We start from the raw sequence: 19,595 nt of genomic DNA, 5'->3' as shown, positions 1-19,595 counted from the left end.
CCCTTTAAATTCTCCACGTACCTCTTAGGCTCAAAGAGCTTGAAGTACCCAATAGAATCGAAGCAAATCAAGGGAAAACTAATGCTACTGTTAAATTTCTAGCAGGAAAAAGACTGGGTGAGTACACTCATTTAATTCCTCATTCTTGTTAGCAAACTCCTTCCTTCAAAGCTTAATGGTATTTGGGTTAAGTGGTACTACATGTGCTTTGGAAAAGACAATGTCCATCATTCTCATTCTTCTCCCCAGAAGTTTTTCTTTTTCTCCCTCCTCCTAGAAATATAAGATTCAAAGGTAAGTATTCAACGTAAGAATTCAAATTTATGTGCTCGAACTGATGGATCAGATTAAGCTACCTATAAAAAAAGGGGACAGAACTTAGGAGATGGTAGGAATTAAAGATTATCCAGCAAAATGTTCTCAGTATTGTTTGCATTATAACCTTCTTTGTTTTTCTTCCCTAATGATCTCTTCCCAGTGAAATTTCAATACTACAGATAGATTGTATACCTGTTTATGTTCTATATGTATATCTGTGCTTTATACATTGGAATAGTAAAATTTTTTATGAGCCCCTTTTAGAACCAATCGCCACCCCTTGGGCATAATACTGCCCCCATTGAGAACTCATTGTCTGGTGACATCTTCATGGCTTTCAGAATGCTTTTATATTTATTCTTCTACCAGGAGGGTGGACTATGTATCTTTGCCTCCTTTTCATAGATGAGAAAGCTGCAGTTCGGAGTGATAAATTAATTTTCTCCCAGTCCTACCCATGGTTAGCAGAAGATTCAGGGTTGAAACCTAGTTGATTTCAGGTCCCGTATTCATTTTGCTACATGGTGATGATGCCATAAAATCCAGAAGCCTGTTCTCTATTATTTAAAAAAATTACTTAATTTAGCATTTCTGAAACAGGCATTTCCCCCAAACAATTCCCAACATGGTAATAAATAAGAGTAAAAGTGCCTTATTAATGTTTGTCCTTGCTTTCAGATTCTTTTTCTGACAAATTATTCCACATTAAAAATTCTTGAGCTTATGGTGTTTGCAGCAGCTCTGACACTGAGACACCCTCCTATCTTTCATTTTTGTTCCCTGGGCCGGAGCATGCCCTGCCGTTGCTCATCTTGCACAAACGTTCTTTGTTTTTCTTCTTGACAGTTTATTATGAAAATTTTCACACAGGCAGAAATATTGAAAGACTTTTACAGCAAACACCCATATATGCACCACCTAGATTCTGTCATGTACTATATATACTTGCTCTATGGCATATCTCTTCATCCCTCTATCCATCCACTAATCCAAATTTGTGGGGGGCTGTATTTCATAGTAAGTTACAGACGTGGCACTCTTTCCCCCAGATGCTTCAGCAGGCAAATCATTAATCAGAATTCAGTAACATATAGACTTTTAATAGGAAGGTAACACCAGCTCTGTTCCTGAAATTAAAGAAAGTGAGCTTAGTTTGCATGTTCAGATGGTGTTACCAAATAAAGAGATTTCACACATCTCTTCAATTTCCTGCTTATGAAGCACTGGGCTACGTCTTCTAACAGGCTACCATTTCTTGATGGGAGGAAGTGGCCGTGAGAAAGCAGGTGAAAGGACAACTTTTTTTTTTTTTTTTTTTTTACAACTTCTTATTGTAACTGCCTTGGCTTCTTTCATCAATTTACATGTGTTAAATATGAAGGTCAAAATGTTCCTTATAATGGCTTGAGATCAAATTCATCCTACATTACAGGTCTAAAATTCCCTTTTTGGCTAATATTTACACAAGTGCTTGGGAAGTGGTAGAAATTAAAGACCAGTACTTCCCATAGATAAATGCCAGGCACTGTTCTGAGTGCTGTACATGTATTAACTCACTCTTCAAAGTTACTTCAAGTGCAAGACTAGGGGTCAGGAAACTTTTTCTGTCAAGGATTAGATAGTAAATACTTTGAGGACCATACAATCTGTCTCAAGTACTGCACATGGAAGCAAAAAAGCAGCCGTAGACAATACGTAAAGGAATGAGCATTGCTGTGTTCTAATAAAACTTTATTTACAAAAAAAGCTGGCAGACTATAGTTTGCCAATGGCTATGTTAGACTAACAAACATTAGAGTCCATTCTTAAAAATCGGTTTCAGGACATCTTATAATTAGCTCAAAACTCTGAGCTTTTGCCAGTGCCTCAGAAGGCCTTTTTATTTAATGCTGGGTCAAATCATCTATTTGTGTTCATGCCCTTTTGTCTCTTACTGCACAGAAAGGAGAGAATCATTCATTTTTACTCTATGGCATATTGATGCCAACTTACAAAATCAAAATGAACTAAGACAGCAAATAGTTGAATTATATTGTTAAACGACGGGGAATACTGAAACCCTGAGGGATCTGGTCTGTATCCTTGAATTGAAAGGTGCTGCAGCAGCGTCATTAAGCATGGTCTTCGAGAAGTCATGGAACTTGGAGGATCACAGCAGATCAAAGGGACAACCAGAAAAGTGTAATTACAGACGCGGTAGAAATACCCCTGGAGATACGAGAACAATTCATCTAACGATCGATGCGTAATTACCTGGGAAGACACAAGGTGCTTGATGGCATCCAATATGCCTTTGTCGGGCTGTGCCAAGGCTATTTAATTTCCTCCCACAGTAGATGGGGAGATGACACTGGCCATGTAAATAAGGAGGAAGAAAGAGATACTATCGCGAAAGCAAAGCTTGCTATTCTGTCCAACAAGACAGGGAGATACGGTGTACTGAGAGCTAATGCCAAGACTGTGGTTTGTCAGAGGACAGAGCCAAAGGTGACTGATTACCAATGGCACCAGTAAACCTGGGGACGGCAAAAGGAGTGGTAGACTGAGGCAAGGAGGCAAGGTCAGGACTACACCAGCACTGGACTAGCTTTTATTGGTAAATTAATTGCCTGCAATCCTGAATTGAGAGCTACTCACTGAGCACAGAGATGATCCACTGAATGAAGTGACTAGCACTTGGAAAATAGAAATATAATTCACAGTATTCCTGACATAATGATAATGGATTTGGTATTTTTATTAATGCAAAGGTCCAGTAAAAGCAAGAGTAAAGGGACTTCCCTGGTGGCGTGGTGGTTGGCAATCTGCCTGTCAATGCAGGGGACACAGGTCTGATCCCTGGTCTGGGAGGATCCCACATGCCGCGGAGCAACTAAGCCCGCGAACCACAGCTACTGATCCCGCCTGCTGCAGCTGCTGCAGCCCGTGCACCTAGAGCCTGTGCTCTGCAACGGGAGGGGCCGCTGCAGTGAGAGGCCCGCGCACTGCAGTGAGGAGTGGCTCCCACTCGCCGCAACTAGAGAAAGGCCCACGCGCAGCAACAGAGACCCAATGCAGCCAAAAAAAAAGCAAGAGTAAATAGATCTAGCCAGGATTTCTGCACAGTCACAAGGTAAGGAAAACATCTAAAAAGAGCTGGAGTTCATAAGAATATATACCAAATACGGACAAACATGAGTATGAATCACCTGATTAGAACTGAATTTGAATATTTTTGTTAATTAGTCCTGCAAACATAAGACTAAGAAGGGTAGGAGGATGGTGGTGGGCGTAGAAAACCAGGTTAAATTAAGCACTGACCATTCCCCTACAAAGATTCATATTTGGCCTCTGCAACATACGAGGGTGTGGGAAAGCTAGGCATAGCAAAGAAGAAAGGCAAAGGCAAAATACTTTTAAAGGGTGGAAAATAATATCTAGGAGGAAGTACATCTAGAAAAAACGGCGGCTATGGGGTGACTTGGCATCGACTTTGAAGTTCATGAAAAATCTAGCACAGTGCTGGGCAAACAGTAAGCATCATCGGGAAACAAAGCATCTTGATTCTCCTATCCTAGTACAGGGCATAGGGAAAGCAGCATGAAACAGAAAGCAGAGAGACCATTTCATTCGAAAAGATACATGCACCCCAATGTTCCTGGCAGCACTATTTACAACAGCCAACACGTTGAAGCAACCCAAATATCCACTGACAGATGAATGAATAAAGAAGATGTGGTATATATACACAATGGAATACTACTCAGCCATAAAAAAGAATGAAATAATGCCATTTGAAGTAACATGAATGGACCTAGAGATTACCATATTCTAGGAAGTGAAATAAGTCAGAAAGATACAAATACCATATGGTATCATTTATATGTGGAATCTAAAAAAATGATACAAATGAACTTATTTACAAAACAGAAACTGACTCACAGAAATAGAAAAAAAAATACAAAACTATGGTTACCTAAGAGGAAAGGCGGGGAGGAATAAATTAGGAGTTTGGGATTAACAGAGACATACCACTATATATAAAATAAACAAAAAGAATTTACTGTATAGCACAGGGAACTATATTCAGTATGTTGTAATAACCTGTAATGGAAAAGACTCTGAAAAAGAATATATATATAGTATATATGCATACATATATATATATATATATATATAAACCAAATCATTTTGCTGTACACCAGAAACTAACACAGCATTGTAAATCAACTATACTTCAATTTAAAAAAAAAGAAAGTAGAGGAAGTGAGAACAATGGCTACAGCAGTGGTCCTCCCACTTGAGCGAACATCAGAATGACCTGCAGGGTTTGTTAAAACCCAGATTGCTGGGCCCCAACTCCGAGTCTGTGATTCGCAGGTCGGGGGTGGGCCAGAAAATCTGCATTTCTGATAGGTTCCCTGGTGATGCCGCTGCTGTTGGTCTTAGGACCACACTTTCAGAATCACTGGGTTAGAAGGCCAGTCCTGGATTTGGACTATCTGAGTCTGAATCTGGCTCTGCCCTTCCTGTGCTATTTGTCTCATTTCCTCTTATAAAACGAGACAGATAACAATCGCCATGGCACTGTTATGAGAAATAACATATGTGAAACTCTTAACCCAGTGCTCAGGGCACAGTAAGTGATCCGTATGTGTTAGCACTCATTCCTATGGAAAGACTGACAGCAGTAAATAACTAGGCAATATCCCTCAGAGCAGCCCCAGTCAGATCGGGACAGTCTGAGACTGTGCCATCCACATTACTCTTCAAAGGTCTCACTGCTTGATTAGCCAGGCCACACTACCCTAGGAAACATGGCTTGCTCGGGGCAAAGTGCAACCTGCTCCCATCAACATTATTTCTCAGTTAATGTTTAACCAGATGAGTCAAATGTGAAGCATGTCTTTTAAATCTCACTAGTGCATGCAGTGCTATGTACCTGTTCCCTTTCTCAGAGGATCCTGGCCACACCTGAAATTTTGTTGGACCTGACCTCTGCGTCACAGAGCAGACATACTGTGGGTTGTTCTAGATAGCGACTGGTGTGGAGACCTTTGCTTTCTGTTTGGGTAAGGTTGGCCCTACAAAAGCCAGCACCTCCTCATAACCTCTGTGCCCTCAGTCTGGACCACCCCTCTCCCTCCCCCGATCTGTGAGCAATGGTATCTTGGGTTACGGCTGTCACAGACTAAGTGAGGATAACAGAGCATGTGTTATAATACATGATGCTATCGGTTATTCTTTTTTTTTCTAAAACAACTAACTACACAATGTAGTACTTCATCTCTAGTAGTAGCTTCTTAAGAAATTTTACTTCTCAGAGGGCAGACAGCAGAAGCAAGAAGAACTACAATCCTGCAGCCTGTGGAACAAAAAACACATTCACAGAAAGACAGAAAAGATGAAAAGGCAGAGGGCTATGCACCAGATGAAGTAACAAGATAAAACCCCAGAAAAACAACTAAATGAAGTGGAGATAGGCAACCTTCCAGAAAACGAATTCAGAATAATGATAGTGAAGATGATCCAGGATCTCAGAAAAAGAATGGAGGCAAAGATCGAGAAGATGCAAGAAATGTTTAACAAAGACCTAGAAGAATTAAAGAACAAACAAACAGAGATGAACAATACAATAACTGAAATGAAAAATACACTAGAAGGAATCAATAGCAGAATAACTGAAGCAGAAGAACAGATAAGTGACCTGGAATACAGAATGGTGGAATTCACTGCTGCGGAACAGAATCAAGAAAAAAGAACGTAAAGAAATGAAGACAGCCTAAGAGACCATTGGGACGACATTAAACGTAACAACATTCGCATTAGAGGGGTCCCAGAAGGATAAGAGAGAGAGAAAGGACCTGAGAAAATATTTGAAGAGATTATAGTCGAAAACTTCCCTAATATGGGAAAGGAAGTAGCCACCCAAGTTCAGGAAGCACAGAGAGTCCCATACAGGATAAACCCAAGGAGAAACACACCAGGACACATAGTAATCAAATTGGCAAAAATTAAAGACAAAGAAAAATTATTGAAAGCAGCTGGGGAAAAACGACAAATAACATACAAGGGAATTCCCATAAGGTTAACAGCTGATTTCTCAGTAGAAACTCTACAAGCCAGAAGGGAGTGGCATGATATACTTAAAGTGATGAAAGAGAAGAACCTACAACCAAGATTACCCTACCCGGCAAGAATCTCATTCAGAGTTGAAGGAGAAATCAAAAGCTTTACAGACAAGCAAAAGCTAAGAGAATTCAGCATGACTAAACCAGCTCTACAACAAATGCTAAAGGAACTTCTCTAAGTGGGAAACACAAGAGAAGAAAAGGACCTACAAAAACAAACCCAAAACAATTAAGAAAATGGTAATAGGAACAAATATTTCAAATAATTACCTTAAATGTAAATGGATTAAATGCTCCAACCAAAAGACACTGTCTTGCTGAATGGATACAAAAACAAGACCCATATATACGCTGTCTACAAGAGACCCACTTCAGGCATAGGGACACATTCAGACTGAAAGTGAGGGGATGGAAAAAGATATTCCATGCAAATGGAAATCAAAAGAAAGCTGGAGTAGCAATACTCATATCAGATAAAATAGACTTTAAAATAAAGAAGGTTACAAGAGACAGGGAAGGATACTACATAATGATCAAGGGATCAATCCAAGAAGATATAACAATTATGAATATATATGCACCCAACATAGGAGCACCTCAACACATAAGGCAACTGCTAATAGCTGTAAAAGAGGAAATCAACAGTAACACAATAATAGTGGGGGACTTTAACACCTCACTTACACAAATGGACAGATCATCCAAAAAGAAAATTAATAAGGAAACACAAGCTTTAAATGACACAGTAGACCAGATAGATTTAATTGATATTTATAGGACATTCCATCCAAAACCAGCAGATTACACTTTCTTCTCAAGTGTGCACGAAACATTCTCCAGGATAGATCACATCTTAGGTCACAAATCAAGCCTCAGTAAATTTAAGAAAACTGAAATCATATCAAGATCTTTTCTGACCACAATGCTATGAGATTAGAAATCAATTACAGGGAAAAAAATGTAAAAAACACAAACACGTGAAGGCTAAACAATACATTACTAAATAACCAAGAGATCACTGAAGAAATCAAAAAGGAAATCAAAAAATACCTCGAGACAAATGACAATGAAAACATGATGATCCAAAACCTATGGTATGCAGCAAAAGCAGTTCTAAGAGGGAAGTTTATAGCTATACAAGCCTACCTCAAGAAACAAGAAAAATATCAAATAAACAATCTAACCTTACACCTAAAGGAATTAGAGAAAGAAGAACAAACAAAACCCAAAGTTAGTAGAAGGAAAGAAATCATAAAGTCAGAGCAGAAATAAATGAAATAGAAACAAAGAAAACAGTAGCAAAGATCAATAAAATTAAAAGCTGGTTCTTTGAGAAGATAAACAAAATTGATAAACCATTAGCCAGACTCATCAAGAAAAAGAGGGAGAGGACTCAAATCAATAAAATTAGGAATGAAAAAGGAGAAGTTACAACAGACACTGCAGAAATACAAAGCATCCTGAGAGACTACTACAAGCAACTCTTTTCCAATAAAATGGACAACCTGGAAGAAATAGACAAATTCTTAGAAAGGTATAACCTTCCAAGGCTGAACCAGGAAGAAATAGAAAATATGAACAGACCAATCACAAGTAATCAAACTGAAACTGTGATTAAAAATCTTCCAATAAACAGAAATCCAGAACCAGATGGCTTCACAGGTGAATTCTATCAAACATTTAGAGAAGAGCTAACACCCATTCTTCTCAAACTCTTCCAAAAAACTGCAGAGGAAGGAACACTCCCAAACTCATTCTATGAGGCCACCGTCACCCTGATACCAAAACCAGACAAAGATACTACAAAAAAAAAGAAAATTACAGGGCTTCCCTGGTGGCGCAGTGGTTGAGAGTCCGCCTGCCGATGCAGGGGACATGGGTTCGCGCCCCGGTCCGGGAAGATCCCACATGCCGCGGAGCGGCTGGGTCCGTGAGCCATGGCCGCTGAGCCAGCGCGTCCGGAGCCTGTGCTCCGCAACGGGACAGGCCACAACAGTGACAGGCCCGCGTACCGCAAAAAAAAAAAAAAAAAAAAAAGAAAATTACAGACCAATATTACTGATGAATATAGATGCAAAAATCCTCAACAAAATACTAGCAAACAGAATCCAGCAACACATTAAAAGGATCATACACCATGATCAAGTGGGATGTATCCCAGGGATGCAAGGATTCTTCAATATATGCAAATCAATCAATGTGATACACCTTATTAACAGATTGAAGAATAAAAACCATATGATCATCTCAACAGATGCAGAGAAAGCTTTTGAAAACATTCAACACCCATTTATGATAAAAACTCTCCAGAAAGTGGGCATAGAGGGAAACTACCTCAACATAATAAAGGCCATATATGACAAACCCACAGCAAACGTCATTCTCAATGGTGAAAAACTGAAAGCATTTCCTCTAGGATCAGGAACAAGACAAGGATGTCCACTCTCACCACTATTATTCAACATAGCTTTGGAAGTCCTAGCCATGGCAATCAGAGAAGAAAAAGAAATAAAAGGAATACAAATTTGAAAAGAAGTAAAGCTGTCACTGTTTGCAGATGATACTATACATAGAGAATCCTAAAGATGCCACCAGAAAACTACTAGAGCTAATCAATGAATTTGGTAAAGTTGCAGGATACAATATTAATGCACAGAAATCTCTTGCATTCCTATACACTAATGATGAAAAATTTGAAAGAGAAATTAAGGAAACACTCCCATTTACCATTGCAACAAAAAGAATAAAGTACCTAGGAATAAATCTACCTAGGGAGACAAAAGACCTGTATGCAGAAAACTATAAGACACTGTTGAAAGAAATTAAAGATGATACCAACAGATGGAGAGATATACCATGTTCCTGGATTGGAAGAATCAATATTGTGAAAATGACTATACTAACCAAAGTAATCTACAGATTCAATGCAATCCCTATCAAATTACCAATGGCATTTTTTACAGAACTAGAACAAAAAATGTTAAAATTTGTATGGAGACACAAAAGACCCCGAATAGCCACAGCAGTCTTGAGGGAAAAAAAAACATAGCTGGAGGAATCAGACTCCCTGACTTCAGACTATACTACAGTATAGTCTGCTACAGTAATCAAGCTACAGTAATCAAGACAACATGGTACTGGCACAAAAACAGAAATATAGATAATGGAACAGGATAGAAAGCCCAGAGATAAACCCAGGCACCTATGGTCAACTAATCTTTGACAAAGGAGACAAGGATATACAATGGAGAAAAGACAGTGTCTTCAATAAGTGGTGCTGGGAGGGGCTTCCCTGGTGGCGCAGTGGTTGAGAGTCTGCCTGCCGATGCAGGGAACGCGGGTTCGTGCCCCGGTCCGGGAAGATCCCACATGCCGCGGAGTGGCTGGGCCCGTGAGCCATGGCCGCTAAGCCTGCGCGTCCAGAGCCTGTGCTCCGCAACGGGAGAGGCCACAACAGTGAGAGGCCTGCGTACCGCAAAAAAAAAAAAAAAAAAAAAAAAGTGGTGTTGGGAAGACTGGACAGCTACACATAAAAGAATGAAATTAGAACATTCCTTAACACCATACACTAAAATAAACTCAAAATGGGTTAGAGATCTAAATGTAAGACCAGACACTATAAAACTCTAGAGGAAAACATAGGAAGAACACTCTTTGACATAAATCACAGCAAGATCTTTTTTGATCCACCTCCTAGAGTTAAAAACAAAAATAAACAAATGGGACCTAATGAAACTTCAAAGCTTTTGCAAAGCAAAGGAAACTACAAACAAGATGAAAAGGCAACCCTCAGAATGGGAGAAAATATTTGCAAATGAATCAACGGACAAAGGATTAATCTCCAAAATATATAAATAGCTCATGCAGCTCAATATTAAAAAAACAAACAACCGAATCCAAAAATGGACAGAAGACCTAAATAGACATTTCTCCAAAGAAGACATACAGATGGCCAAGGGGCACATGAAAAGCTGCTCAACATCACTAATTATCAGAGAAATGCAAATCAAAACTACAATGAGGTATCACCTCACACCAGTTAGAATGGGCATCATCAAAAAGTCTACAAACAATAAATGCTGGAGAGGGTGTGGAGAAAAGGGAACCCTCTTGCCCTGTTGGTGGTAATGTAAATTGATACTGTTCTCTATGGAGAACAATATGGAGTTTCCTTAAAGAACTAAAAATAGAACTACCGTATGATCCAGCAATCCCACTACTGGGCATATACCCAGAGAAAACCATAATTCGCAAAGACACATGCACCCCAATGTTCATTGCAGCACTATTTACAATAGCCAGGTCATGGAAGCAACCTAAATGCTCATCGACAGACGACTGGATAAAGAAGATGTGGTACATATATACAATGGAATATTACTCAGCCATAAAAAGGAATGAAATTGGGTCATTTGTAGAGACGTGGATGAATCTAGAGACTGTCATACAGAGTGAAATAAGTCAGAAAGAGAGAAACAAATATCGTATATTAATGCATATATGTGGAACCTAGAAAAATGGTACAGATGAACCGGTTTGCAGGGCAGAAATTGAGACACAGATGTAGAGAACAAACGTATGGACACCAAGGGGGGGAGCAGCAGGGGGTGGGGGGTGGAGTGGTGGTGTGATGAATTGGGAGATTGGGATTGACATGTATACACTGATGTGGATGAAACTGATGACTAATAAGAACCTGCTGTATAAAAAAATAAATAAAACAGAATTCAAAAACTCAAAATAAAATAAAATACGAATTCATGTGAAAATTTTTTTAAAAAGGTGCACATTTAAAAAAAAAAGAAATTTTACTTCTTATCAATCACTGTTAATTCTCCCTCATTTTCCTTATTCTGTTTGAAGGAGAAAAACCTTCTACTTTTGCCTCAACTTTCACTCAACTTATATATATATGCTGTTCCTTGGGGGCCCTCTCCACTTTAGCCATCTGTCCTCTCGAATTGGAGCCTCTGAGCATCTGAATTGTATAGCAGCTTGTCCTCAAGAGCCCTTATCCACTCCTCACGATACCACCTTGGAAATGAATAAATATTTTCTAGGTGCAAACGTGCAAAATCTGTGTTACACTAGAAGGAATTCAGAATATTCCAAGGAGAGTAAAATTTTTGGAAGGTTATGTATTTTGGTAGATGGCCTCACTTGTTAATAAAAAAAAAGCAGCTTTTTATTTAAAGCAGCAGAAAACTTGGTTTTATCTTTAGAAAGAAAATAAAACTCATATGTCTAAAATTTTTTTTCTAACATTAGTTTTATGAGGTTTTCCCCCTTTACAACAGTGGGTCTACAAGCAAAGTGAGTCTAGCTGAGGATGAAATCACATCAGCATCAAAACGCCTGACTGCATTAGGGAGTGAGATGAAAGCCTGGGGGGGAATAATGATGGGGAACGCCTTTGATTCTAGGTTGTGTCAATAGTAAGGGGAGAAAAGAGACCAGTGGAGAAAGTCTAGGATGAAAAGAAGAGAAATATTTCTGACCAGGGAAGAAATAGCCTTCTGATTACTACACATAAAGCCAATTAAAAGGTAATGGGATTGATTTTTGTTTGTGGCTTAAAGAATCAATCTCATTACGTTAAAGACAAATCGTATAGATGTCTTGAATCAGTAGTTTTCAAAAAAACATTTATTTTCAGTGAATAGAAGAAGAAAAGGGGGAGGATGGTAGAATATTAGAAAACCCCTCTGAGTTTACTTTAAATCTGTGATTTGAAATGTACTGAGCTAGTTGAGAATGATACAGCCAATCAGTATGGCTTGTTAAGATCTTCCAGACGTGTCTAAGACAAGAGAAACGCCTAAAGCTACAAGACTCTAAGATGTGAAATCTAGGTATGGTGAATGAAAACTTAAAAGCCTAATGATAAAATGAAATGCTCTTATAGGCTTAAAAGGACAGTTTTTACAAATAAAGGTAGAAGGGATGAAATGGGTAGATATTTAGGAACACCAAAAGCTAGAGAAAATGCACAAAAAGGGGGAAGGGGTACTTACGGTAATATTTAAAAAGTGAATACAATTCACTAGGAGGTAAAATAAGGTACTACGGCAACTTAAGATAGTTCACTGTCATCTGTACTTGGCTTAACCTCTGACAATCAAGAAAAAAAAAAGGTTCTACAAAAGTGAATTGTAGAAATTCAGTTCTACAATTCACTTTTGCATTAAAAAAAAAACTTCCAAAATACTCTGTGGTAAGGGAGAGGGGAAGTAAAGCCTCATAAAATGGAGAACAATTTGAAATGATAGCATGTAATTTATTTCTCTGCTTTGAAATTGCTTTTTATAATCCCATATTCACTACAACAATTTCAAAAAAGAATGACAAATGACACCAAATCTTTTACAGTCATAAAAGAATTTCTGCATATTTTGTATTCTTCAGGTAATTCTTGGGGACCTTGCAAGTAAATCTTGACGTTTGGCCTTTTGGAAAGGCCAAAAAGAAAGTCAGAATGTTCCAGGAAAAAGTATTAGTCCATGTTTACGTAAGAACCTTAACAACAGCCAGAAAGTTCAACTCACTCCCCTAATAACAGCATTGAGTAAATCTGATATGCTATTAGTAATAGTTTGAGAATTCTAAGTTCCTTATGTTAGCAGTCTCTATCCTTTTTTTCATCATTTTACCATATATTTACTGATTACCCACTGCTGCTTGGCCCTGGGTTTAATGCTAGGGAAGTACTTATGATTAAGACTGGTGACATCTCTGGAGCTTGTATTATCCTGGAGAGAGATGTACAAGCAACAAGAAAACAGTTAAATATGATCAAAAGTATACTAGAGCATGTATTAAGTCCTATAAACAAAATAAATAGGGTGAAACGAGAGAGAAGATCTGTAGGTGCTAAATTTTAGGGGGTTCAAGGAGGGCTTTATTAGGTGAAATCTGATCTGAAACTTGGACACGCAGAGAACTCGAGGACAAGAATTCCAGGCAAAGGGCAAATGCAAAGGCCCTGTGGTAGCAGCACTATGATCTGTTTGATGAATAGGAGCAAGACCTAGTGGGGCTGCAAGGCAGTGCACTCCGAGAAGGATGCTACAGACAGGGCAGTGAGGAAGGCAGGAGCCACTTATTAAACAGTGGTAAGTTGGCTCTGGGTGTGGGTACATATGTAGCTAAGTCTTTGAGACAGATTCAAAACCAGATCCGGTCAGTCTGCCAGAAAGTACTGATGTTCAAGGAAAAATCTCAAGATTGTTGGAATTAGAGCCTTTCCCTCTGATAAGGCAGATGTGACACTTTAAAAGAAATCTGCTATTCTGTATTTAATTGAAGTCATAATAACAAAAATAGTCAAGGACCCATGGACCTTTGTTTGAAGGATATTGGTCTGGCTGTTAAAGCACCTAGTCAGCATAAAAATAGAAAACAGAGCCTTAGTCCTGTCTTTCAAATCTTGCTGGCATCCCGGATGATAAGAGAACTGATGAGTAAAGGAGGGCTAGGGAAAGTTCTGTGCCTGGTAAGCATTTTTATGAGTCAATATATTTTTAAGCTTATCTCCAAGAATAAAAACCCAGTCACTTTTCTTGTAGGGATTTTTTTTTAATATGACAAAATGTAAAGGTTTGCTAAGTATGGGTGTTGAGAGTATCCAGATATTTATCATTCTCTGCATTTTCTCTTTTGGAAGCATTTCATAATAAAAAAGTGATAAAAGTATCAAAACTGCAGGAACAAAGAAAACAACCAGAACACACATTTTGGAGAGTTTACAAAGGATGCTTAATTTGCCTCTGTAGTAGTGAAAAATGTAAGACTTCTGATTCCAAGTTAGTATTTTTCAAATAACACCTGATTTCAAAATATAGATTATTTAGATGTTAAATTTGGTGACACTTTAACAAACATTAAACGAAATCAACTCCCAGGAAATCTGAAGGTCCTCCAATATGAACAAAGTGCTGACCATTCATCATATTTAACAAGGTGTATTGGAAATAGCTGAGTACTGACCTCCCCAGGGCAAATGATCCTCTTGGGACGAGGGGCCTCTTGCTGTAACTGATATACTGCCAAATATAAAAAGAGAGAATTATAATTAAAGAGCATTAGCACATACCAACATGTCTTCAAACAGTTCCACCTAACCACCTTTCAAGAACTGCAAATTTCTCAACCAAGAAACAAAGGAGATACAGACACATTTTTAGACTAAATAAAGGCAGATCATTTAAATGGAAATTAGTCACAATGAATATAAACGGGCAAAATTGATTTTTTAAAATTCTTATAAGGACAATTTAGTGTCATAATTGTTACTGGCATTGTTCATGTTATGGCTTTCTTGGAAGACTAGATAGGACTAAAATTCTTTCGACAATTTTAAAGATGAAATTGTACTTGTGAGTACCTCGGTAGTAAGATCATGTAATAGGATTCCTGAATCTCAATGCTGATGTTTCTTGACATACCAGGGAAAGACTGGCATTAGAAGAGGAGTGGCATTCTCTGAAATGTTACAGTTATGGACAGAGACACAGCTGATTCTGTGAGTGAATGAAGCCCCAACTCATTTCTCTTTTCACAAGTTCCATTTTTGCCCTGTCCATCACCACGGATACTTATCTACTTGACTATTTCCCACCCACTGTCATTCCTTTTGCTTGGGCCCTTTAGTATCTTAAATAATAATAACTCTCTTATATCCTGTTTTAAAGACAGGCTTTCAGGCTTGGGCATGGAGGAAAGCAGGTAACTGTATACAAAAATGTAATTTATCAGAATATTATTTGTAATTTTTCAGACTATAATGAGTGATTTTCTGCTGCTCAGTTAGTTTGATTACTTCTCTTAGAGGAAAAGCTACTCTACGCAGGTACCTTGGGATTCTACTTCCATGGAAATAGAGGTTGAAAATAAACCTCCTTGATATTATCTTCAGAATCTTGAAGAGGGAATAATTAATGTCAAATAAATCTATGAATCATATCATAGAATACATCTATGAAAAGTTAAAAACTAGATCACATAAAGTCTTCTAGAAAATGTAGTAAGAGAAGCAAAAACTTCTGGCTTATTCTTAGGCCTAAAAATTAAAAGAAGAAATTTTAATTGAAGGGCAGATGGTCACATGGAAACAGAGGTGGAAATGATGGGATATGTTTTGTACCTATGGCTCCCCAATGCCTTCAGCTCAACATGGTTATTTTCTTACCTAATTAAGGGTAGATGACTCAGCTTCCTCACAGAGAAGAAACCATCTAACCCTCATATGGATGTTTTAACGTGTCGCATTTCTAAGCTTAGGTTGCCCACACTAATGATGATGCCTGTGTCACTTAAGGACAACTGTAGCCATGTATCAGAGACAGGTCAGAGAAGGCTCCTTGTGCAGGAGGAAACATGAGGAAGAATTGGCTAAAAATAGAGAAATAGTTTTGGACATTCCACTGACTCTCCCACTAGAGCCCATGCTCTCCTTAAATCACGACAGAGTCTGCATGGAATCCTGTATTCCTCTCGAATGAGCTACAACACCAACTAACTGCTTTTCAGCAGGGTTTTGCTGTTAATGAGTGTAAAGGGAACCAAAGGGGGCATCTCCTAGAATCACAGAGCTTTAGAGCAATTGCAGAACCCACATCCAGAGAATCTTATCCTTTCTTCTCTTCCCATTGTCAATGCCCTCGGAAGCCAGCAGTTATATGTGGGGGGCATGGCTGGAACAGTTTTGTGAACACCGTTTTTAATGCTTCCCTCGAAGGCGGCAAAGGAAGTACAGCTGTTATGAGAGAAGCATTTTAAGCTAAGCACACCTTTGCAATTCATATCGGCAAATATTTGAACATCTGCCGTAGAACAGATACCACAGTCAGCATTATGTGGAGGCTGTGAGGATGGAGGGGAAGAGAGAAGAGAAGGGAACCAGCATATCGAGTACCTGTCATGTGGCAGGAACAATGTCTTATTGAACCTTCACAAGAGCTCCGAGGACAGAACGTATCATTACCATTCTCATATTTTATATGAGGAAATAAGTGCCCAGAAGTGAAATATTTGCCCCAGACCAACCAGCTAAAATGTATCCTTTCGATTCCAAAGCCCAGGTTTATTTTTCTATGCCTCAGGGCCTTTGCACTTGCTGTGCCCTCCACCTGGATTGCACTTTCCCAAGATGTTTAGATGGCACTCCTCCCCCTTCATTCAGGTCTTCCCTGACTTGCCCGACTTGGTATAAAATTCCATCCCATCACTCCGCTACCTTTACACCATTTCATGTTTCTTCACAGTACTCATCACCATTAACACGCTGTATTTGTTTATTTTGTGTGCTGTCTCCCTTGACTAATGTGTAGGCTCTTTGGGGGCAGGGACTTTGTTTTGTCCATGGTGGGACGCTCAGCGCCTAGAACAGTGCTTGGCACATAGTAGATGCTTAATGCATATCTGTATGCATTGACTCATGGGTCACAAGCCATTCCTTCAAGGACACTGATCCAGTGACGGAGATACATGTGGAGAAACAAAACCAGGAAGGGCCAAATGCTTTAATTAAGGGCAGAGGAGGAAGCAGTTCTTTTTACTCAGGTGGTCAGGATGGCTTCCTGAGGGGAGAAGCATGGAGCTCTTCTTGAAGAGTTAGCAGGGTTTCCATAGGTAGAGAAAAGAGAGGAGGGTACAGATAGAGGAAAGAGCCCCAGCAGTAAAAGGGAATGACATGCTGATTGGTCAGTGAGAGTCCAGTGTGCTGTTGCCCCAGGGTGGGCAGATGTGGGAGGAGGCCATGTGGGACTGAACCTTGAAGGTCATGGTAGGAAGCATGGACGTTCTTCTGTCAGCAACGGGGGGACAGTGACGTGTTTTGAGCAGGGAGGTGACATGATCTGGTCTGTTTCAGAATAATGACAATAAGGATAAGACTGTTCAGAAAAATAGAAGTTCTCATTTTCTGGAGACCTACTGTGTGCCAGACACCTTATCTACATTTCCTCATTTACTCCTCCCAACAAACCTCCAAGGTAACTGTTATTCTCCACCTCAGTGACAAAGCAGTGGAGACGTCAAGCTGTGAAGGAGCTCAAGGTCACACAGATAACATGATGAAATCAAGATTTAAGGCCTGATTTCCAGGTCCAAAGGTCTATATTTTTCAGCCTCACCAGTGGCCCCTAAAGCAGATGGTGGAGAGGTCCCAAGTGGGGCTGCTTGCATTAGAATCTTCGAAGAGCTAAAATATAAATTATATAATTATAAAATACAGATTCTCAGACACCATCGTCTCTGGCGATGCTCACTCTGCCAGCCTGGCAAGGGGCCCCGAAATATGTTCTTTTTAAAGGTCTTTGGGAGATTCCAACACACAGTCAGGAGTGGGGGCCACTGCCCTTTGCTTCACTGAAGGAAGGATCGGAGGGGGATCCTTGGAGGCAGGGAAGCAAAAGAGAACTGTATGTTAGTTGTACGTAAAGGAGATCCTGAAAGTACGAGTTAGGACAACACTAAGAGGAGGTGAGTTGATTGCAGAGGGGGGTGGCCAGGGCTGGATTACAAATTGAATGGAGGAAAGGGCCTTGAATGCTTGAAAGATTGAGACGCCATTAACAATCACAGAGGTTACAGGAGAAGGAATGTAAGGGACAGTTCCTCTCCTGTGTCAACAGGCTAAAGCCCTTAGCTGTATCCTCTGAGTAAAGAGATACATGGTCAGTTCACCAGTCTTACAACTGGAAACTTTGGTGGGGGGGTCCCTGAAAAACCCTCAAGCCAGGGGTGCCACCTCTCCTTGCTGGTCTCTGGGCAGCACACATCATTAATCAATCATTATTTTTCAGTGAGCAGGTCTCAGGATCTACAAAATCTGCTCAGTGCTGTTCCAAGCAATAGAAATGACGAAGCCTGTTTGCCATCTGAATAATATGTCTCTATAAAGATAATGAGATGACAACCGATTGCCATGGCAGCCACAGAAGAAGAGGGGGCCCTAGACTCTATCTCAGCTTCAGCCCCAGTCCCTCATTTTCAAGGTTGGCTATAACGAAACAAACATCCACGAGGCCCATTTAATAGAACTGAAACATGTCACATAATCTTGAAAATGTCGTTTCTTGAATTTTCTTTGTTCAACAAACCCACGTCACAAGCAAAATGCAATAACACATGGCACTGCTTGGGTGATTCTGTGCGCTAAGGGGCGAGATGACGGACTGTGCTTCTGCAATGCTCCACATCTGTCCCAGGCACTCCCCAGCCCTGGGTCCTTGCAGCACAAGAGAGAATTCTTATTCTGGAATAAGCTGTTAGGCAGGGGGATGGGGTGGGGATGGTCACTAGGGAACGTGGAGGTAAGAGAAGGGGATCCCCTGCTCCCCAGGAAACCTGAAGCAGATTGAGAAATCAAGAGCTCACTGAGAGAGTGTTTTATTTTTTTCTTCAGTAAGAAAACTCGGCTCATCCTCTGGTAACACAACCCCATGGAGGCCAAGTGAAAGCCCTGGCCTGGGTGATGCTAAGCCCAGTCCAAACCCGTCAGCTACTAAGAGACCCTGCAGGGATGTCCTCTAACAGCCACTTATCACTTAAGAGGGCATGTGGATCCAGGAGCCGAACCTGGCCACTTGGCTGTGACACTGACCCAGCACCACCCCGCTCACTGCCCATGTCTTCCCAGTTTTCATGGGAAAAAACTCACGGGTGTGAGTAGGAAATAGCAGGGGCTTTCAATGGCCTCTAGGCTGAGCCCCACTTCCAGGCAGCTGTGTGCAGGCCTTGTCTTGCTCACAGAATGTCCAGTTTTACTGGGGAGGGAGTTCTCCTCTTGTCCCATGGCACAGTGAAAGCCTGAGGATGAGGCTCTGTAGACTTGAACCAGGGGGTCTCAGGCCTAAGTGTGTATAAGAAGCACCTGTGGGGTGTGAGAAATTGCAGATCCCCCCACTCTTGCAATTCAGAAATCTGGCGTCGGGCTGAGGTTATTAATAATATTTATTAATAATTAATAAATAATAAATTTATTAATAATAGTTATTATAACTATTCTCCCCAGGTGACTCTGATGCAGGGGGCCTATGGATCAGAATTCTGAGGTTCTAAACTCCTCCTTAGAAAAACAGGCACAAGCTGTGACTGCCTGACCTGCTGCCCAGGAGAGTCTCTGGGGAGAGATGTTGGCCACAGCATCTGCTGCTTAATTGGCAC

At 40.1% G+C, this 19,595-nt stretch overlaps 1 protein-coding gene across 2 annotated transcripts in view; it reads right to left on the bottom strand.

The window, feature by feature from the left end:
- The window catches only part of CHN2 (chimerin 2), a 325,963-nt gene that overhangs the window by 142,699 nt on the left and 163,669 nt on the right, over nt 1-19,595 (bottom strand). For both annotated transcript variants that reach the window (XM_067746621.1, XM_067746620.1), the window contains exon 3: nt 14,415-14,470. In XM_067746621.1, the coding sequence (XP_067602722.1) occupies nt 14,415-14,470 (56 nt within the window). The remainder of the gene's footprint in view (nt 1-14,414; nt 14,471-19,595) is intronic.

This window comes from Pseudorca crassidens, chromosome 8 (genome assembly GCF_039906515.1).
Source record: "Pseudorca crassidens isolate mPseCra1 chromosome 8, mPseCra1.hap1, whole genome shotgun sequence".
Lineage (NCBI taxonomy): Eukaryota > Metazoa > Chordata > Mammalia > Artiodactyla > Delphinidae > Pseudorca > Pseudorca crassidens.
Note: the sequence above shows the minus strand (reverse complement) of the source record. Positions and strands in the feature narration are given on the sequence as shown.